The 19993-nt window shown below is 41.4% G+C and overlaps 1 protein-coding gene across 1 annotated transcript in view; it reads left to right on the top strand.

The window, feature by feature from the left end:
- LOC306871887 (connector enhancer of kinase suppressor of ras 2-like) overlaps nt 1-17068 on the top strand; it is a gene marked incomplete at its 3' end in the record, with an annotated part of 44570 nt that extends 27502 nt beyond the window's left edge. The window contains exons 10-23 of the mRNA XM_079420121.1: nt 1890-2020; nt 2119-2279; nt 3443-3523; nt 8878-9116; nt 9456-9490; nt 11000-11048; nt 11742-11790; nt 11921-12093; nt 12433-12506; nt 12713-12784; nt 12863-12933; nt 13094-13176; nt 14856-15557; nt 16847-17068. Coding sequence (XP_079276247.1) covers nt 1890-2020; nt 2119-2279; nt 3443-3523; nt 8878-9116; nt 9456-9490; nt 11000-11048; nt 11742-11790; nt 11921-12093; nt 12433-12506; nt 12713-12784; nt 12863-12933; nt 13094-13176; nt 14856-15557; nt 16847-17068 — 2142 coding nt within the window. The remainder of the gene's footprint in view (nt 1-1889; nt 2021-2118; nt 2280-3442; nt 3524-8877; nt 9117-9455; nt 9491-10999; nt 11049-11741; nt 11791-11920; nt 12094-12432; nt 12507-12712; nt 12785-12862; nt 12934-13093; nt 13177-14855; nt 15558-16846) is intronic.
- Between the last annotated feature and the right edge of the window lie 2925 nt (nt 17069-19993).

Below are 19993 nucleotides of genomic sequence, written 5' to 3'. Positions count from 1 at the left end.
GATCCCAAGCATACAGCCTCATCTGTAAAGCATGGTGGATGTGGTGTCATGGCATGGGCATGCATGGCTCTCTCTAGAACAGGTCCTCTCAACTTTACTGATGACTTAATGTATGATGACAGTAGCAGAATGAATTTGGAAGGATACAAAACCATCTTGCCTACCAATATTCAAGAAAATGCCACCAGATTCATTGGGAAGTGCTTCATATTGCATCAGGACAATGACCTAAAACACCCTGCCAGTTCAGTCAAGGAATTTATAAGGGCAAAGAAATGGAAATTCTTAGATTGCCCAAGTCAATCTCCAGATTTAAATCTGATTGAACATGAATTTCACCAGCTGGAGAGGAGAGTAAAAACTCCACAAAACAAGCAACAATTACAATTGGCTGCATTAAAGGCTGGGAAAAGTATTTCAAAGGATGAGACCAAGAGTCTGGTGATGTCTATGGTCACAGACTCACTGCTGTGATTGTATGTAAGGGATCTGCAACTAAATAATAGCTTTTAATCTTTTATATCTGCCTTATGTTCAACTGTCCCAGTACTTATGCTCACATCAATGAGTGGGATGAACTCTAAAAGTGCTGTTCTTTTTATTTGGCAAAACATGTATGCGTTGAAACGGCTAATAATAAAATGTGACATTCTGTAGTTTTGCCTCATATTCATCTTTTAATCATATTTGCAAATGCCTTGACTCCACAGCCAACAGAGCAATTTAGTCTTTACTGTTCCAATACTTATGGAGGGCACTGTATATCAAAATATAGTTAGTTTTGCTTTAAATAACATCTTTATGATATCAAAATTATGTATATATTAACTGTTCAAGGCCTATAAAGCTGCAAAAATAACGTTCAATACTCCAACGCTCTATGAGAAGCATCTTCACGTGCATATAGCAAAATGAGTTCTCTTTCATTGCTGATTGCATTTCATCATGCAATGCTTAAAAACAAATGCAAACAAAAAAATTTTGTGACCACGTAGCACAGCAATGTCCCATAAGCGTGTAACCACGATAAATCGGTTGACAAAAGGTTTAACCCCATCGGTTTAAGCCCCATTCAAACCAAGAATGATAACTATAAAGACAACGATATTAGCATCCACACCAGCAAACGATATCGTCTGTATATTCTAAGTGCACACTTGTCTGCCGCTTTAAATTCTCGAGCTCATTATAGCAGGATGGATTCTTGATATCGTTTCTCTGTGCCTTTATCGTTATAGTTGTGGTGTGGACTGTGCTATTTTTAGATTCGATTTTTAGAACTATATCTTTATCATTATCTTTATAGTTATCGTTCTTGGTGTGAACGGGGCTTTAATTATGTCTAACGGTATGTCGCTCACGTCACCCCTAGAGATGGCACTATAAATGAACAGCTGGATAAAATGACTAAAGAATAAAAGGACATATTGAAATATTTACGTGCAATAAAACAATGCCCACTGATAACTGCAAATGATAAATCGATCAGAGTTTTTTTGTGTACATGATTCTCGTGTCTCTTGTTCCTGGGTTGCTGTCTGCTGCTTGTTGCTATGCTTTTCCTCATTGCTAACTGACTGATGCAGTGCTCATGGTTGCTAAGGGCAACACTATCATCGTTTTTTGAAACACACTCTTGGTCCTTCATTAGTCAAAGGTCTTTAGACATGTGTGTGACCGATCACTGTCCTGCCCTCTAGTGAAACTAACTGCACCAGACTAACATACTGTACAACTATATTTGAAAAAATGCTTTTACTTGTCTGGTATTTGTATGGTCTAATAGCTGATTTTCATGTAATTCTTTTCTATTGCATTAGTGTAATAACAACAACAAAGTGTCATTAGCTTCACACTGAGGCTATTTTGTGCATGTTTTTGATTGACAGCCGCTGTCCACCAGTCCGTGCAGTGGTTCTCCCACCCCACCCAGCACGCTTGGGTCAGTTGGCCTCTCACCTGGAGTGGACACACCTGGGGGACATGATGTTTTTATTCTTTCCCCTGTCTACGGACACAGGTATTCACATATGAAATATAAAATGTATGAAAAACTGTTTCATTTAGCATGTCGGTGTAATTGTATTCCCCTTTTTATTCTTGTCCTCACTCATTTAGAGAGGATGATCTGGATCGGGGTGGGTTTGGTGTGTTTGGCTCGGATTCTCCGGGGTATTATGTAGAACAGGAAGTACTGGGGGGTCAGTACTTCCCCCTCCTGGAAGAGGATTCTGGGAGAAATACCGGACTGCGACGCAGAGACCGGACCCCAACTCACAGTAAGAAGATGCAATTGGATATTACAAATATGCAAAGATGAATGAAAATTCAAATAAAAAATATTTATAAGTAAACGGATTTTCACATTTCAACTATGGCTAATTTAAACATTTTTTAACATTAAGTTATTTGTATGTAATTATTATTGATGTCTTCAAGTAGTTTATTATAAGAAATTATATTTTTTTATTAATAAAATGAGCCCTTTTTAGGACCATAAGCATTTTTTTGCATTGTAACATTGTTTTCAAAATTAAGCAGAGAAACCCTAGTTTTCTTTACTGTCAATTTCCATTTATTTAATGAGCATGCATAACCAAAATAAAAAATGAGCTGGGTAAATAAGTTCAGACTGCTCATTTATGTACCAACGTGGCTGACAGTTGCTAATGCACTAAAATGACTAACTGTAATACAGTATAAGATTTCCATTCGAATACATTGCATAAATCTAGGCTACACTTCTGGTTTCAGAGCAAAATGCAAAACTGTGACATTTCATTCACTGACACGCTTCACTCGGCAGCGCTAAAACTGCCAGCACATATACTTACCGGTACTTACTTAAAATAAAAGCTTGTTGATTTTTAGTTAGAAAATGTTTATAAAAAAACGAAAAATTTATAAACGAAAAATTGAAAATTTAAATATTAGCATTGTATTTTTTAAGTGTATACACAATTAATGCTAATTTTAATAAAACTAATTATTGTGTCAATACAGAATGATTTTTATTGCTATATTTTAGTTTGAATTTAAAAGACTGGTCTATAAGTATTATTATCTGTTTTCTAAATTAGTTGTTACAGTCATAATTCATATACATATAAGGTATTCTCAATTCAGAACGACATACTATTATGGTACATACTGTCTCTATACACTATATATAAACTGTTGCATGCTTATGCGAAGTTACACAATGTACATCATGTCTGGATGGCCATTTTTTTAAGCCGGACATAGACGCAGTGCACTACAGGAGATTAAGCCACTAGGGATCTCCAGCTTTAAACTGCAAATCTCAGCCATTTAGTACAGCATGTTGCCGCTGCACTACAACATGCATATAATACACACTGAGAGAATAGATGAAAGATGATCTGAAAACACCAGTACATACACAAATACACACTTAAATAATGTATGTCTCTGCCTGTAGGTGACATCCGACAGATTTCGATGGGAACTGAATGGCTGGCAGAGCCTCAAGAATCTGGAGTTTACAAAAGAGGAAGCAGAGGTGATGATTTTAATTTGTTGGCACATTTAACCAATTTACTGCTATTTTTTACTCCACTGGCACCAACTTGTACTTTAATTTAAAACTTATGTACCTTATTGTTATTGTAGCCATTTCTGACACCCATGGCCAACACTGATTTTGTCTATCTAGCAAGGAAATTAAAAGCGGTCCACTTAAAAATGCCATGAACAGTTCTGTCTTTTAAAAATGGACAGATGTTGGCCTCTGTGAAGATTTTAAGTCAGAGCTCAGTGTTGGTAATAAGTGCTCCATCTCTTTCTGGGACTTTTCCAAACTCCCTTAAAACTGCAGTTGTTAAGTCCCTTCTGAAAAAGCGCAATCTTGATAAGACAATGTTGAACAACTGTAGACCAATATCAAATCTTCCTTTCATAGGTAAGATTATTGAAAAGGTAGTTTTGAATCAGCTGAACAACTACTTAAACTCATATGGATACCTGCATAATTTTCAATCTGGTTTCTGAGCGCATCACAGCACAGAGACTGCGCTTATTAAGATAATAAATGATATTTGCTTCAATTCTGATTCTGGCAAAATATCAGTGCTGGTACAACTAGACTTTAGTGCTGCGTTTGACACTGTCAATCATAACATACTTCCAGATAGACTGGAAAACTGGGTCGGGCTTTATGGGATGGTACTCAAATGGTTCAGGTCATACTTAGAAAGTAGAGGTTATTATGTGAGTATAGGAGAGCATAAGTCTAAGTGGATGGCCATGACATGCGGAGTCCCACAAGGCTCAATTCTTGCACTGCTCCTGTTTAGCCTGTATATGCTCCCACTAAGTCAAATAATGAGAAAGAACCAAATTGCCTATGCAGCTATGCTGACGATGCCCAGATTTACCTAGCGTTATCTCCAAATGACTATAGCCCCATTGACTCCCTCTGCCAATGCATTGATGAAATTAACAGTTAGATGTGCCAGAACTTTCTTCAGTGAAACAAGGAGAAAACTGAAGTCTGGAAACTGCAGCTCATCCAGAACGCTGTTGCCAGGATTCTGACTAGAACCAGAAAATTTGAGCATATCACACCAGTCCTCAGGTCCTTACACTGGCTTCCAGTTACATTTAGGATTGATTTTAAAGTACTTTTACTCGTTTATAAATCTCTCAATGGCCTATGACCTAAATACACTGCAGATATGCTCACTGAATATAAACCTAACAGACCACTCAGATCATTAGGATTGAGTTAGTTAGAAATACCAAGGGTTTACACAAAACAAGCGGAGTCCGCTTTTAGCTATTATGCTGCCTGCAGTTGGGACCAGCTTCCAGAAGAAATCAGATTTAAATCTAAATTAAACTCATCTGTTTAGCTGTGCATTTGTTGAATGAGCACTGTGCTACGTCCGAACTGATTGCGCTATGTATAATCATTTTCTATTCTTAAATGTTTTAAATTCTTCTTAAATAAATTTCTATATCATTTTAAAATTCCTTGTTTTTCTGTGATTATCATTTTTATCTCATTTTCCTTTATGTAAAGCACTTTAAGAGAGGCGTAAGCCAGTGGGTAGGTTTCCCACTCATATTTCTAAGGAACTATGCACAATTTTCTTGCCCTAAATTCAGGAAATGCCAGTCATATTCAGAGATCAGTGATTTAAAAAAATCACATATTACATTATACCAAACGTGTTTTCTTAATATGTGAATATGTCTTTGTTAATGGTGGTATTTGAAGTTAACTACAAAGTTAGGAGCTGCTTCTTGGTAACTACAATTTAGTTTTTCAGCGTCATGTGGCATTCTTAGTTACATATCCTGGCATTTGCAGTGTAAGTTGATTTCACAAGTATAAATGAAGAACGTAAATGTCACAAAACTATAGAACTGACATTTCAGAGCATGAGAACAGAGAACATAAAGCTGTTAGATGGTGACTTTGTTCTTGTCACGAGTCCGGGCCCTGCGCTTCTCCCTGTCGCCACCAGAGGTCACCATCTCCCTTCCACCTGGACTCACCTCACGTAATCACGTACACCTGCCACATCACGTACACCTGTCACATTACACACACCTGTCCCACTCATTACACCCACAGCTGTTCCCAATTGCCACGGACTATTTAGTCTCCCCTCTCCCACCACTCTGCCTGGTTGCGTTATTGGATAATTGTTATTTGGCATTGTAATGTTTCTAGTGTTGGCTCTGGGCTGGGATACACGCACCTCATTGCCGTTTTTGTATCCCAGTCCTTTTATGTTTTGTTTTTTGTGCCGTGTTGGCCTTTTGTTTTCTAATTAAAGAACACCTTCCCTGCACTTGGACCCTGACTTCATCTTTTCGCGGCGCTTCTTCGCCGTACCGTGACAGAACGCAACCAGCAAGATGGGTCCAGCAGGGAGGTGCCTCCACATCCGCCAGGGAGACCGGAGCATGGAGGATTATGCCAGGGACTTCATTAGAGGAGCTCGTCAGTCGGCGACGGAGAAGACCTGCCTCATGGTCTTCTTCTGGGGAGGCCTGGCTGAGCCCTTCAAGTCCCTGGTACCATACTGGGACCCCGGGGAGTCGCTGGAGGACTACATTAACCTGGCTCTGCAGGTGAGCGGCTCAGCCTTCAGGTTGGGGTTAGCGGCGGAGCCCGTTCACAGTTCTTCTGAGGCGGCGATCCGGGGGACGGCGGTGGCTGCGCCCAGTGCCTCGCGCCCGCTTCCAGAGCATCCTGGTCTGATGTGCAGCGTGCGGGAACCCTCGCTGATGTCGGTGCGAGCAGCGTGGTCTGCTCGTGGTCTTTCCAGGGCGGCGGTGCCCGCTCTCAAGGCTCTCGAGGCGGCGGTGCATGCTCACAAGGCTTCCGAGGCGGCAGTGCACGCTCACAAGGCTTCCGAAGCGGCGGTGTCCGCTCACGATCCTCTCGAGGTGGCGGTGCACTCTCACAAGGCTTCCGAGGCGGCGGTGCACGCTCACAAGGCTTCCGAAGCGGCGGTGCCTGCTCACGATCCTCCTGAAGGGGCAGTGCACGCTCACAAGGCTTCCGAGGCGCCGGTGCCCGCTCACAAGGCTTCCGAAGCGGCGGTGCCCGCTCACGATCCTCTCGAGGCGGCGGTGCACGCTCACAAGGCTTCCGAAGCGGCGGTGCCCGCTCACAAGGCTTCCGAAGCGGCGGTGCCCGCTCACAAGGCTTCCGAGGCGCCGGTGCCCGCTCACAAGGCTTCCGAGGCGGCGGTGCCCGCTCACAAGGCTTCCGAGGCGGCGGTGCCCGCTCACAAGGCTTCCGAGGCGGCGGTGCCCGCTCACAAGGCTCCCGAAGCGGCGGTGTTCGCCCACATTCCTCCCGAGACAGCTGTGCTCGCTCACGAGGCTCCCGAGACAGCTGTGCTCGCTCACGAGGCTCCCGAGAGAGCGGTGTTCGCTCACGAGGCTCCCGAGACAGCTGTGCTCCCCCACGAAGCCCCCGAGAGAGCGGTGTTCGCTCCCGTTCCTTCCGAGGCGATGGTGTTCGCTCACGAGGTTCCCGAGGCGATGGTGACCGCTCACGTTCCTCCCGAGACAGCTGTGCTCGCTCACGTTCCTCCCGAGACAGCTGTGCTCGCTCACGTTCTTCCCGAGACCGCTGTGCTCGCTCACGTTCTTCCCGAGACAGCTGTGCTCGCTCACGTTCCTCCCGAGACAGCTGTGTTCGCTCACGAGGCTCCCGAGACAGCTGTGCCCGCTCACGTTCTTCCCGAGACAGCTGTGCTCGCTCACGTTCTTCCCGAAACAGCTGTGCTCGCTCACGTTCCTCCCGAGACAGCTGTGCTCCCCCACGAAGCCCCCGAGAGAGCGGTGTTCGCTCACGTTCCTCCCGAGGCGATGGTGTTCGCTCACGAGGTTCCCGAGGCGATGGTGACCGCTCACGTTCCTCCCGAGACAGCTGTGCTCGCTCACGAGGCTCCCGAGACAGCTGTGCTCGCTCACGAGGCCCCCGAGACAGCTGTGCTCGCTCACGAGGCCCCCGAGAGAGCGGTGTTCGCTCACGAAGCCCCCGTGAGAGCGGTGTTTGCTGATGTTCCTCACCCTGATGTGCCCCCTGAAGCGGTGGAGCCCACCATTGCCCACTCCAGGGTGGCAGCTCCACACTCACCGCGGTGGTGGCCGCCGGTTCTGCCCTGGGTCTCCATCCCGCCGGCGCTGCCTCAGAGCCCAGGTTCCCTTCCTCTACACGGGCCTGGCCCACCATCCCTCCCCCTGTTCCACCTCCCTCTGGACTTTTGGGGGGATCTTGTGGAACGTCTGGAAGCCGTTCCTTAAAGGAGGGGTCATGTCACGAGTCCGGGCCCTGCGCTTCTCCCTGTCGCCACCAGAGGTCACCATCTCCCTTCCACCTGGACTCACCTCACGTAATCACGTACACCTGCCACATCACGTACACCTGTCACATTACACACACCTGTCCCACTCATTACACCCACAGCTGTTCCCAATTGCCACGGACTATTTAGTCTCCCCTCTCCCACCACTCTGCCTGGTTGCGTTATTGGATAATTGTTATTTGGCATTGTAATGTTTCTAGTGTTGGCTCTGGGCTGGGATACACGCACCTCATTGCCGTTTTTGTATCCCAGTCCTTTTATGTTTTGTTTTTTGTGCCGTGTTGGCCTTTTGTTTTCTAATTAAAGAACACCTTCCCTGCACTTGGACCCTGACTTCATCTTTTCGCGGCGCTTCTTCGCCGTACCGTGACAGTTCTAGTGAACTTTGCAACAAAAAGCAGGAAATACTGTTAAGCAGGCTTGTCTGTGAAAGTTGAGAGTAGCAAAGAATAGGACAGACTTCTTTGAAGAAGCCACCTGAGCTTTAGAAAGCAGGAGGAAATGTAAAAAAAAATGCTTTTTTTTTTCCTCCCAAAAAGTACAGTGAAACTTATAACTTATAACAGTCGATTAATCAGCTCATTATTCAGCTGATATTTTTGATCTTTACCAACTCTTAATGTGTGAGCATTAATCTAGTTTTGAAAAACAGAGATTTGAAAAACAGAACTTTGTCAATGACAGTAACCAACTTTACTTTTTGGTTTTTGGGGTGTGAAAGGTGACATGTAAACATGTCAAATGACTAATTTATTACTTCCCCGTTTCTTTTTTGTGGAAACAACTCTAAGAATAGAACAGAGATTGCGTAGGTGACATTGGCACAGATATAAATAGAAAGCAAACCTCCTTGAGGGGAAATAAACCTCTAAAACCTCACACACACACAGGAAGGTGTAAGAGTAACTTCGTGCTGTGGAGGCTGGAGTCATGAAGAGATGAATATCTTGCTTATGTTCCCATTATAATGTTTTTGGCTCAGAATGTGACTCACTGCTTGGTTTCTGTCTTTGTCCATCAGATTCTGATTCCTCCCTCTTGCGGTTCCTCAGTGATGATAGGATTTTGTTGATCCAGGAAGAGGCAGAGTTTTCCCAGCGTGACACAAGCAGGCGATCTAGGAAGAAGAGCCGAAATCCCAGCAGTCCCAGTTTTCCCATTAGTCCCTCTATGCTTGCCCCGCCTGTGCGTCTGGACACAGGTCCCCCGGAGGGGCTGCCCTTCCCCGTGTCCGACTCTAATACGATGCCACATTACCATGTAAGTGAAATGTTGAATTTGATCTGAGCTGTGACTTTTCTCACACAATTGTAATTGTTTGATGTCAATCAACATCGATTTGGTCTTCAAATATTAGTGTTTTAACTTAGAGGCATATCAGACATTCTGACATTGATAGTTGTTTATTAAAAAAATGTAAAAACTGCCTCATCTAGTGACATACTAGTCAAATTATTGATCCATAATTTGATCACGTGATTGTACACAGTTACACGTCTCTGGAACAGCAGTTTTTTTTTTCATAACACAGAACAGGAAATTCAAATCTGTCTTCCTCTCTGTCTACTTTTGTCTTTGTCATTCTGTTCTTTGCCCCAGAGAGCTGCAGACACACTTCGAGCAGATGCTGATAGGTAAGTATACTTCATGTCTTCCTTAAATTATCCTATTTGTTTGTATTATTGAATTATTATCCCCTGGGGTTGACTTGTTAACACAAAGAGTAAAGGTTACGGCAAAAATGTCTTTTTTGGGCTGCTGTTTTCAGCTTTGTCCTCAATAATTCTTTGTAAACGTTCCCTTGAGGGGAAAAAAGTGCTTACACGTGAGCTGTGGGTTGACTGTTGGGTCTAATATCGATTTGAACTGGTCAATGCTGTAATATGTGCCTCTTTGCCTGCGTTACATTGTGACAGATTGACAATAATATATCATAATCTGCCCTGCCATGTGTCACTCATATGGTTTAAAACAAACTGAATAACCTTCAGCCTCTGATTCTCATCACTGAGCTAATTCAGAAAGGTTTTCAGGGCAGCAGATGCTACACATGGCCAGATGTCTACAAAGCACAAGATAAATCCAAGGATTTAAAAATTATGTTGATGTTTTTTGGAGAATAATAGTCTATATAATAATATATACATATATATTGGACTGGGGAACAAGTGTTGAGTTCTTAAAATTGACAGCATGTCATATTAGTACAACAAAATATGAAGGAGAGGTGCTGCACACTTTTGTTGGAGCACACAACAGTCAACAGCGAGGATCTTAATGATCTGCCATTTATTTAAAATTGAGGAACAGAAATTCCTTGGCTGCATTTTTAAGGAGGTTTTTATTTCCTCTGTGACTGAAGCTGTAAGAGTCTGTGTGGACATGGATCGATCAGCGTTTCTCAGCTGTTACGATGCATAAAGAGAATTAGATTAAAGAGTGTTGTCTGGGTGGCTGAGGTTTAGGCTAGTTGTAGTCCTCACTATTATTCATAAATATTGTGTGTGTGTGTGTGTGAGAGAGATGAGGGTGTGTGTGTTTGAGGGTGTGTGTGAGCATGAGCAGCTGTGCTAGGGTGGTTTCAGTTGGAATAAATTATGAAGTTAACCTCAAACCCCAGCATCTTGTCCACTACCTCAGCCTTTGTTTGAGTGGTAACACTTTACAATAAGGTTCATTAGTTAACATTAGTTAACAACATTAGTAAACATGAACAACACTTCTACAGCATTTATTCATCTTAGTTCATGTTAATTTCAGCATTTACTAATGCATTATTAAAATCACAAGTTGTGTTTGTTAACATTAGTTAATGCACTGTGAACTACCATGAATAAACAATGAACACCTGTATTTTCATTAACTAACATTAATAAAGATTAATAAATAGTGTAATAAATGAGTTGTATTTTGTTTGTTCATGTTAGTTAATACATTAACTAATGTTAACAAATGACACCTTATTGTAAAGTGTTACCGTTTGAGTTAAGTAGGTGAAAAATATATATATTTTTTCAATTTTATTCTGCAGGTGGAATAAAATAAAAAGTTCTAATAATCACATAATTAAAATGCCACTGAAAACAGAACTCTCTTCTTGTCTGACTGTCTCATTGTCTTTCTTCTGTTGTCTCTCTCTACAGATATGCCAGTTCAGGACTTGACCGACAAGCAGGGGCATCAATGAGGAAGGTAAACCACAAGCGCATTTACAGCATTAAGGTCTCTGCACACTGAGTCTAAAATTTTTGTCCAAAATTTTCGCACGCTATAAAATAAATACAACCTCATGTTGTGTCAATCACATTTGCACACTGCCTCCAAAACTTTCGTCCGTCCAAAAAATGCATGCATTTTGGTAGGAAAGGATGGGAATACGAAAAAACGCATGCGAAAATTTCGGACTCAGTGTGCAATGGCCTTTAGTATTAATGAGAATGTTGGGAACAAGTGGTGCAAATACAATTTTCAGTAGTTTTTTTTTTATTGATTGGCGAATTTTTATTTGCAATATGGCAACAAAAAATAGTTGTGGTAGTTAGACATTAGTTGATGAACACTTGTTTTTTTATTATATTATTCAGGTTTGGACTTTTATATATCTATTTTTAATATTAACAATACTATATGTTACATATAACTATATTGTTAATTATATTAATTTTTTTGTTTTAAGATTAGATCATGCTCAGGACACTTTGTAGTAATGAGGATATATGCTTTTTATTACTTATTAACTTATTTGTAATATGTACGGAGGAACATGCATTGGTCTGTTATAGAACTTCATAATGCGTTTTAAATAGAAATCCTCAAGGCTTTGGTTTATGAGAATGACACAAGCAATTATTTGTTCCTTATGTGTCCTTCTTCTCCTCTCTCTAGTCTGTACATTACGCCTCTCTGAGGACCAAGCCCAAGAAAAAAAGCAAAGGTACAATGAGATGCGATGCATACAAGCTCCTGGGTTTACTTTGAGTGTATGGGTTGTGTGTTGTGTTACACTACGAATATTATCAGAATGTTATTCTGTCATTTAATGTGCTATGTGTGTGTGTGTGTAGGTTCCCTCAGTAGTGCCAGCAGGAGGCGTATTGCCTGCAAAGATCTGGGTCATGGGGACTGTGAAGGCTGGCTATGGAAAAAGAAGGACGCCACCGGCTACTTCACACAGAAATGGAAGAAGTACTGGTTCGTTCTCAAAGACTCCAACCTGTACTGGTACACCAATCAGAACGTAAGTAAATACAATTCCCTTCTCTTGGGTTGTGTGTAGGATGTATGAATGTGTATAGCGTTCAATCTTTTACCCATTTCCACTTGAAATATTTCTAGGATCTGAAACAGCTTTACAGTCCCACATCCAGCCAGTCAATCTCTACTATTATTACTAATTACACAATTATCAGCACTTTCATCACCTGCTGCCTTCATTGATGGCCTGGTAACAGGCTCACACCCGGGAGTGGTTTAGTTTTCTAGTTTTTGCATATTGTGCATCACATCTTTCAGTTTTAGAGAAAATCTGTGCATTTATGATTAAATTATTTCTCTTGTTCTTTATTTCTTTGCTCAGGATGAGAAAGCAGAGGGCTTCATCAGTTTGCCAGAGTTTCGGATAGACAGAGCAATTGAGTGCAGGAGGAAACAGTGAGTGTTAGAAGACAACAATAATCACTCTTTCTCTCTGTTGTGTTGGGTTAGCTGGGTTTTGGGTGGGTCTGTGCTTGAAACCCATCGGCTAGCAGAATTTAGGTCACTGCAGAACTGCTGATCTTTCTTTTACAAACACACACACACACACACAAACTAGATATTTGTGTAAACGTCTCTTTCTCTTTGTCTTTTTGTTTCAGTGCCTTCAAAGCATGTCATCCCAAAATTAAGAGTTTCTTTTTTGCTACAGATCATTTAGAGGAGATGAACAGGTAAGTGGTTTCCGAGCCTGTTCAACCATCAGCTCCCCACTCTGTTATTTCCTCTCACATCTGTGTTTCCTGTTTCAGGTGGATGAACCGTTTAGGCTTGGCTGCGATTGGCTACACGCCTGATGATCCGGTACAGCGTCCTGATGAAGGTGAGATCACATCCTGTCATGTAATCATGAGCCGATAGTGCTGTGATCCCACTGACTCTAGTTTTACACCATTTCATTGTTCTGTAAGCTGCTGAAAAGCCTAATCTGACTATTACAAACTATAATGTCATGCATGTGTGATTCTGATATTTTTGTTTAGATTACTGGAGTGAGAGTGACCAGGATGAGATTGATGGCTCTATGACGTTCAAACAGGAAGCCACGTACCACCACAACCCCTCTGTGAGTATAAACTCACGTCTAAGTACACACTTGCATACATTCAGCCCAAAAAACACTTTCATTTTCTTTAACAGAAACTATTTCTATTGTCACACTGGCATGATATTGGTTTTGGAGCCTGTTAACAATTTCCACTTAAACCTCAAATCAGGAACCAGTAAAATCAGAAGTCAAGCATCAGGATAATGACTAATACAAGCATCAGGATAATGACAGGATAATGCATTTTTTTTTTCTAATTTGCAAAACAAAACTGCATGGCACATAGGTTTGTTCTCCCATTGCAGCAACTTGTTCATATTCCTATTCACTCCAACCATTGTTTCACCCTTCTGTCTGAAATAGACTTTTATTTGCAAATTGATTTTCAAATTTGAATTTATGAATGTATAGAAAAATATAAAATTATTTTGACAGCTTCATAGTAAAACAAGTTTGTATTTATTATTATTTTTAAAAACAATTTATATCATACATGTAACGGAACCGACGAGATGTGAGACGTGCGGATCCATTTGCAAGCTTTTATTAATAAACATAGTCAAATAACAGACAGGGTCAAAACACCAGCAAACTGGTATGGCACAGGCAAGACACAAGAGTAATCCTAGGGCATGTGTGGGTCATCGATCGGTGAACGATTTCCAGAGGGCTTGAGAAGAGGGATAGTCCGATAACCTGAGCAATAATCCAAACGAGGTAAACACAGAGTCCAAAACGGTGAGACAAGGGTAAATCCACGATACAAGGGTGGGAAACAGGAAACGAGACTATAAACTAAACTTGGACTTCGAGAACACAGAATGGCTCGGTAAGGCAGCTAACACTTGGAGAGTGCTATACGCAGAACAATACTCGGCTATCACAGAGAGGAAGTCCAAGGCTTATAAAGCGTGTGTGATTGTGTGAAATCAGCTGTGTGTGTCATCAGTGCAATGGATGGTGGGAATTGTAGTCCAGTGGTGAAGTGCCAGTAGTGTAGTGTAGTGCAAGAGTCCATGCAGTGAGCGAGTGAGCTCTGGTGGTGAGCGAATGAAAGTTCATGGCCAGGATTCGTGACAATACACATACAACCATTCATTTGTTTGGGGTCAGTACGTATTTTTAAATTTGATCAAATAATTGCAGCCTGGGTGAGCATAAGATACTTCTTTCAAAAGTATTAAACATCAAGGTGTTAAAATTACATTACTTCAGATGAGAAAATAAGTTGCAAATAAGGTGATTTTCATGCTTATTTATTGGCAATATATGATGTAAGTTACATAATGTAACATGGTCAGATTTGCCATTTTTTGGCTCACAGAGATGTTTGCTGAGCACCAGCTCCCACACCAGCACTGTACTGGTGGAAAACAAAGACCTTCTTCTTCTTTGGAGAAGACCTTCATCTTTTCATCAAAAAGATATAGGTCATACTAACCTAATTACTAATGGTAATTATACATTACCATTTTTTTAAAAAAGGAAATAGAAAAATATTACAGAAATGCCATCACAGTCTGAATAGGTCCAAGTTCAAATCTGTAAAATGAAAAATAGAGGATCTAGTGGAATCTATACTGGTGGAAAACAAATAGTGAACTGACTCTGTCGCTCTCTCTGACTTTCATCTTATACCTCTAGCTTTCTCACTGACAACTGACAATGATAACGACCAGTGTTTCTTTTGTCCTCAGGCAACTTCGTCCAGTCCATTTCCTGAACGGCATTTTTCCAGTGGCTCCACATTCTCGCATTCCTCCGCCGAGGAGTCGCATTCTTCCTGCCGATCCTCCCATCGAGAACGCCGCTCATGGCAGGACCTGATTGAAACCCCCTTGACCAGTACAGGCCTACACTACCTGCAGACCGCAGAAGAGGAGGAGCCAGCCCTGCTGTCATCTGACCAGCACCGACAGGCCACGCTCCCCGCCCAGCGCCGGCGTCCTCTGGAACGAGATGGGCCTTTTCCGTTGACAGACAGCGAAGAGTCACGGCCTCGCCATCACACTCACAAGCAGCGTAGTCAGAGCCTCCCTCGCCACCGCGACTCACACGGACACTCGCACCGCAGCGCCCGTACACACGCTCACGTGCACACACACGGCACTCTGAGGCCAAGAACTCATCTCCATGAGGAAGAGGAGGAGGAAGAGGAGGAGGAAAAGCAGGTTCGGAAATCTAGCAGCAGGAGGCCTGAGAGCGAAGAAAAAGTATCCGATGGCACGGATGGCCTGCAGGAGCTGTACCGATCGCTGGAGCAGGCCAGTCTCTCGGCTTTAGGCCAGCAGAGGCCTTCCACCAAACAAGAGTTCAGACGCTCCTTCATCAAACGCAGCAATGACCCCGCCACAAATGAACGACTGCACCGGATACGGGTGCTCCGCTCCACGCTAAAGGTACGCAAACACAGAAAGCAGTTGACCTTTTTAAACTTTTGGGTTTGGAACATGGACGTAAACTATAACAGGGTAAACTTCTATTATGAACTCCACTGCAGTCATGTTTTTTAGTAGATGAATGTAATATGATAATATAATGTGATATAATGTGTAATATAATGTGTTAGTACGCTACTATGGTGAAAGTTTGGGATCTGTATGTTTTTTTTTAATGTTTTTAAAAGTTTCTTATGCTCACCAAAACATTTATTTGATTAAAATGTAGTAAAATAGATATATTGTAAAATATTATTCCATTTAAAATAGCCATTTTCTATTTTGATGCATTTTTTAAATGTAATTTATTCCTGTGATAGTGACAGTAAAAAAGAATGACATTTATTTGAAAAAGAAATCTTCTTTAACATTATAAATGTCTACTGTTACTTTTGATCATTTTAATGCATCCTTGCTTAAAGGGATAGTTCACCCAAAAATGAAAATTCTGTCAATAATTACTCACCCTCATGTCATTCCAAACCCTGTAAGAGATTCGTTCATCTTCAGTACACAAGTTAAGATATTTTTGATGAAATCCATGAGCTTTTCCCGCATAGACAGCAATGCAACTGACACATTCAAGGCCAGAAAGTTAGTAAGGACATCGGTAAAATAATCCATCAATGGTTCAACACACATCGAAGACTGACACGGAAGAGAAGAAATTGTTGAATATATAGTAATCAGTATTTATGTTAATTTATGGATTATCAATTTAGCAATTTTATCAATATTTTATCAATGTCCTTACTACCTTTCTGGGCCTTGAACTTGTCAGTTGTGTTGCTGTCTATGCTGGGTCAGAAAGCTCTTGGATTTCATCAAAAATATCTTAATTTGTGTTCCAAAGATCTTACGGGTTTGGTACGACATGAGGGTGAGTATTTCTTGACAGAATTTTCAGTCAGCTGCCATCTGGCAAGGGTGTAGGAACTACCTGAAAAGTAAAAAGGACATGTTTTAAATCTTATTAGCTTGGCTCATGAATATTAATTAGGTGACTTAATGTTTGTTTAATAGCGTTAACTGAATGTTCTGAAAGGCTCACTTTTCACATTCTGTCAGTGTACTAGTGGTTGACAGAAGCATCTGCTTGGTCTTAAGCCACTGTTTTTTGCACCTCACTACAATGATTATTTTTGATAAAGTGTAGAAATTAGACTGGTTGGTAAAGCAGAATAATTTGACTATCTAGAGTCCTGAATCAGAGTGAATTTTCAGCCTCTCTCTTTCCCCTTCACCAACAGGCAAAGGAGGGTGACTTGGCGATAATCAGTCAGTTGCTGGACGACCCTTGTTTGACCTCGAGGAAGTTTCGTGAATGGAAGCAACGTAACCACGAGCTCTTCCTGGATATCTGTGAATTCAGCTCTGCCCCACTGGCACCGCCCAGCGAGTCCAACGACCTTTCACCTCTCTCGCCAACGCTGATGATGCACACTCACTCTTTCATAGAAACGCATGTGTGAAACACAGCCACGCACCCACACGACTAACAAAGAGTCACATGCTAAAATACAGACATAAAGGTATATGAATAATGTGAGTCGTATACCCACCCACCCCCCCACCCCCCACTTTGAAAAACACTGTGGATCCAGACTGTCTTCACTTTCTCCTTGACGGATGACCTGATACTGCCCTCCTCCTGACCACGAGTGACACCGGATTGAACCAATACACTGTAAGATCAATGTCAAAGAACTGACTCAGCCTCCAGAACCACTGCAGACAGACACGCAGCCACTGAAACCGAAAGGTGATTCAAACTGCTCAAACGTCACGGAAGCGAAAGTGTTACCTGCACATTTATGGCTCACTGCAAACTCTGTACAATATATTTCATCACGGCCACAATTTGAGACGGATGGAAGAAAGGCCCCGTGAGGTGCCCACTGCATGCCTGAAGAAACATCTTTTCAGATTAATTGACAACCCGTTGAACAAAGTAGGACCGTGTATAAAAACAAATCTTTTATTTTTCTCTCTGATTGGAGTTTAAAAAAATAATCTTTTTTTTATGTATCTTCTGAAGATTTTGTTTGTTCGTTTATTTATTTTATATATATATTTTATTTTAATTTTTTTTATTTCCTTCCCTCAGAATGCTGCAGGAAGAGCACTCATGTAGCCATGGGCAACAGGCTTTACTCTGTTACCAAGCAACACCGCCCTACTGTGTTACTCTATACAACTCTCAAAGCAAGAAAGAGTGTTGGAAAGTGTGTGTGTGTGTGTGTGTGTGTGTGTGTGTGTGTGTGTGTGTATTAGAGAAACGAGAGAAAGACAGAAAACGAGTCAGTTGGATGCCGAAGAGTCTCTTTTTGAGAGTTTGATGACATTTGCATTCGGGACAAGATGAACTACTGGCAGGTAGTGACGTGTTTAATTTGGCTTCTTTAGAATATTTATATTATAGCTAAACTCATGCATGGTTTAAAAAAAATATTACTATATGCTATCAGGCCAGAGAACAGTCTGTATATAAGAACATATTATTTGCATAGCTGCATCCTCTGTTCAAAACTGTGAACTGTACTCGTGAATGCAATCTTTTGACTCTGCGAACGCAGAACCTTTCTACTCTCTATTTTTTTCTACAAAAAAGATGACAAAAGATGAAAAGCTTTGCTTCTCTGATGTTATGACTGTTTTTGCTTGTTTCCGGTTCTTTGCTGGTCATTACCTCTGAGCTATGGGCTACATTCAGGTCGTTAGTTTCTGTTTGCTGATGTACGTATCCCTTAGACAGACTCCACAAGCCTAAAGCCAACGTTTTATTCCCTTTCGCAATTCTAGACGTCAGTGGCTCAGGATTCTAGAATTGGATAAAGTCAAACGGGAGAGAATTAGAGGTTAAAATACAACAAAATCAATTGGTTCATTCCCGGCGGTGGAGTGCAAAACATCCCCATTCCAAATGTTGCGTGTGTGTGTTCTCATTCGTCCACATTACAGACACATTGGTTTTAAACACAGCCCTGCATATGTGCTCAGTGTTACAGTTATGTTTGATTGTCACTTTTTAGATTCTTGTGGGATGTATTTTAATTGAATGGAATGTACTCATTCAATAGCTTGTTAATTGTAAATTTCATTGGCACAAACACGCACACTGCCCACACACAGACAATACTTTTACGTCCGTGGTTGATGCTTTCTTACCAAAGCGACTCTCAAAATCACATCTGCCTGTTGCAGTTACCTTTTTAATGATTCTTTTTATGTAGAATGTTACACTCCACTGTGTTTCATCTCATGAGGTGTGTGTGTGTGTGTGTGAGTGAGTGAGTGTTATCCAGTCCATCGGGGTTTCACTGTGGTTTTAAGGGCATGTCCCCCCCTCTCTCCCCCACACGGCTATGCTGTATAAGGTGTAAGTTGCACTGCAACATTGAGACGGAACATATTGCTCTTTTTTTCAAGGTTTTCTTTCAAAAATTCCCCTTCTGTATATTAAAACACCGGGAAAAGCCTGATATTTATTCACAGTATTATTCAAAGCTAACCCTCTTTGCTTTCAGAAATATAAATACATATATAAATATATATAATACAGATTGTAAAATGTTAAACTAATAAACTGAGTTCTCTGCACTCTGCATTTGTGTTGTGTGATGCTTTCCAGCTCTCATCTTGTGTGATGGTTCCAATGTCCAATGTACTGAAATGCAACTGCGTGTGTATGCTTGGTTTACCAAAGATTTCATAGAGCTTGATGGCTTTCTTGTGAAAAAAAGCTAGATATTTGCCACTAAACAAACATCATTTAGATTTTAGTTAACACCTGATTACTTAGGTTGTCTCTGCTTATTAACCTGGAATAGGAGACAGAGCCAGCGGCGTAGCAAATTAGCCCTGGGCCCATGTGCGTCAATCTGTGTAAACTCAGAGGTACCCGGCTCAAATTTTTGATTTTGTCAATATATATATATATTTTTAAGAAATATCAATTGTTAAATTAAGATTAATTATTGGAGTAATCCATGATAGAGGGGGGTTAAAATGGCAATTTTCACCTGAGGTTGGGAGCCAAATTACAGGAGGATAAAAATTACTTTAGAAAGCTGGCAGCATCATTATTTTATTTTTACACAGATTGGTAGGTCTGTTAGTAAAATCTGTCGACTTTAGCAATCTTTGTTTCATTATATGCCAGCGTTGACAGTTCAAAAACGGCAAAAAAAAAAAAAAAAACTCCGGTGTTCCTTGTGGTATCTTCATTTTAAAGGCCCTAAATGACTCAATCCCAGAGTTATGGGATTAGACCTACCAATCTCTGTGTGAAAATACAAGTACAAGTCATTTTTACCCTCCCATAATTTGGCTCTGAATTTTGACCCCCATCTACAACATAGTGGATTACTCAAAAAATATACATCCTTTTGGCTTTC

This window comes from Barbus barbus, assembly GCF_936440315.1.
Source record: "Barbus barbus genome assembly, chromosome: 6".
Classification (NCBI taxonomy): domain Eukaryota; kingdom Metazoa; phylum Chordata; class Actinopteri; order Cypriniformes; family Cyprinidae; genus Barbus; species Barbus barbus.
The sequence above is the reverse complement of the archived record's forward strand: the minus strand, read 5'-3'. Positions and strand labels throughout refer to the sequence as shown.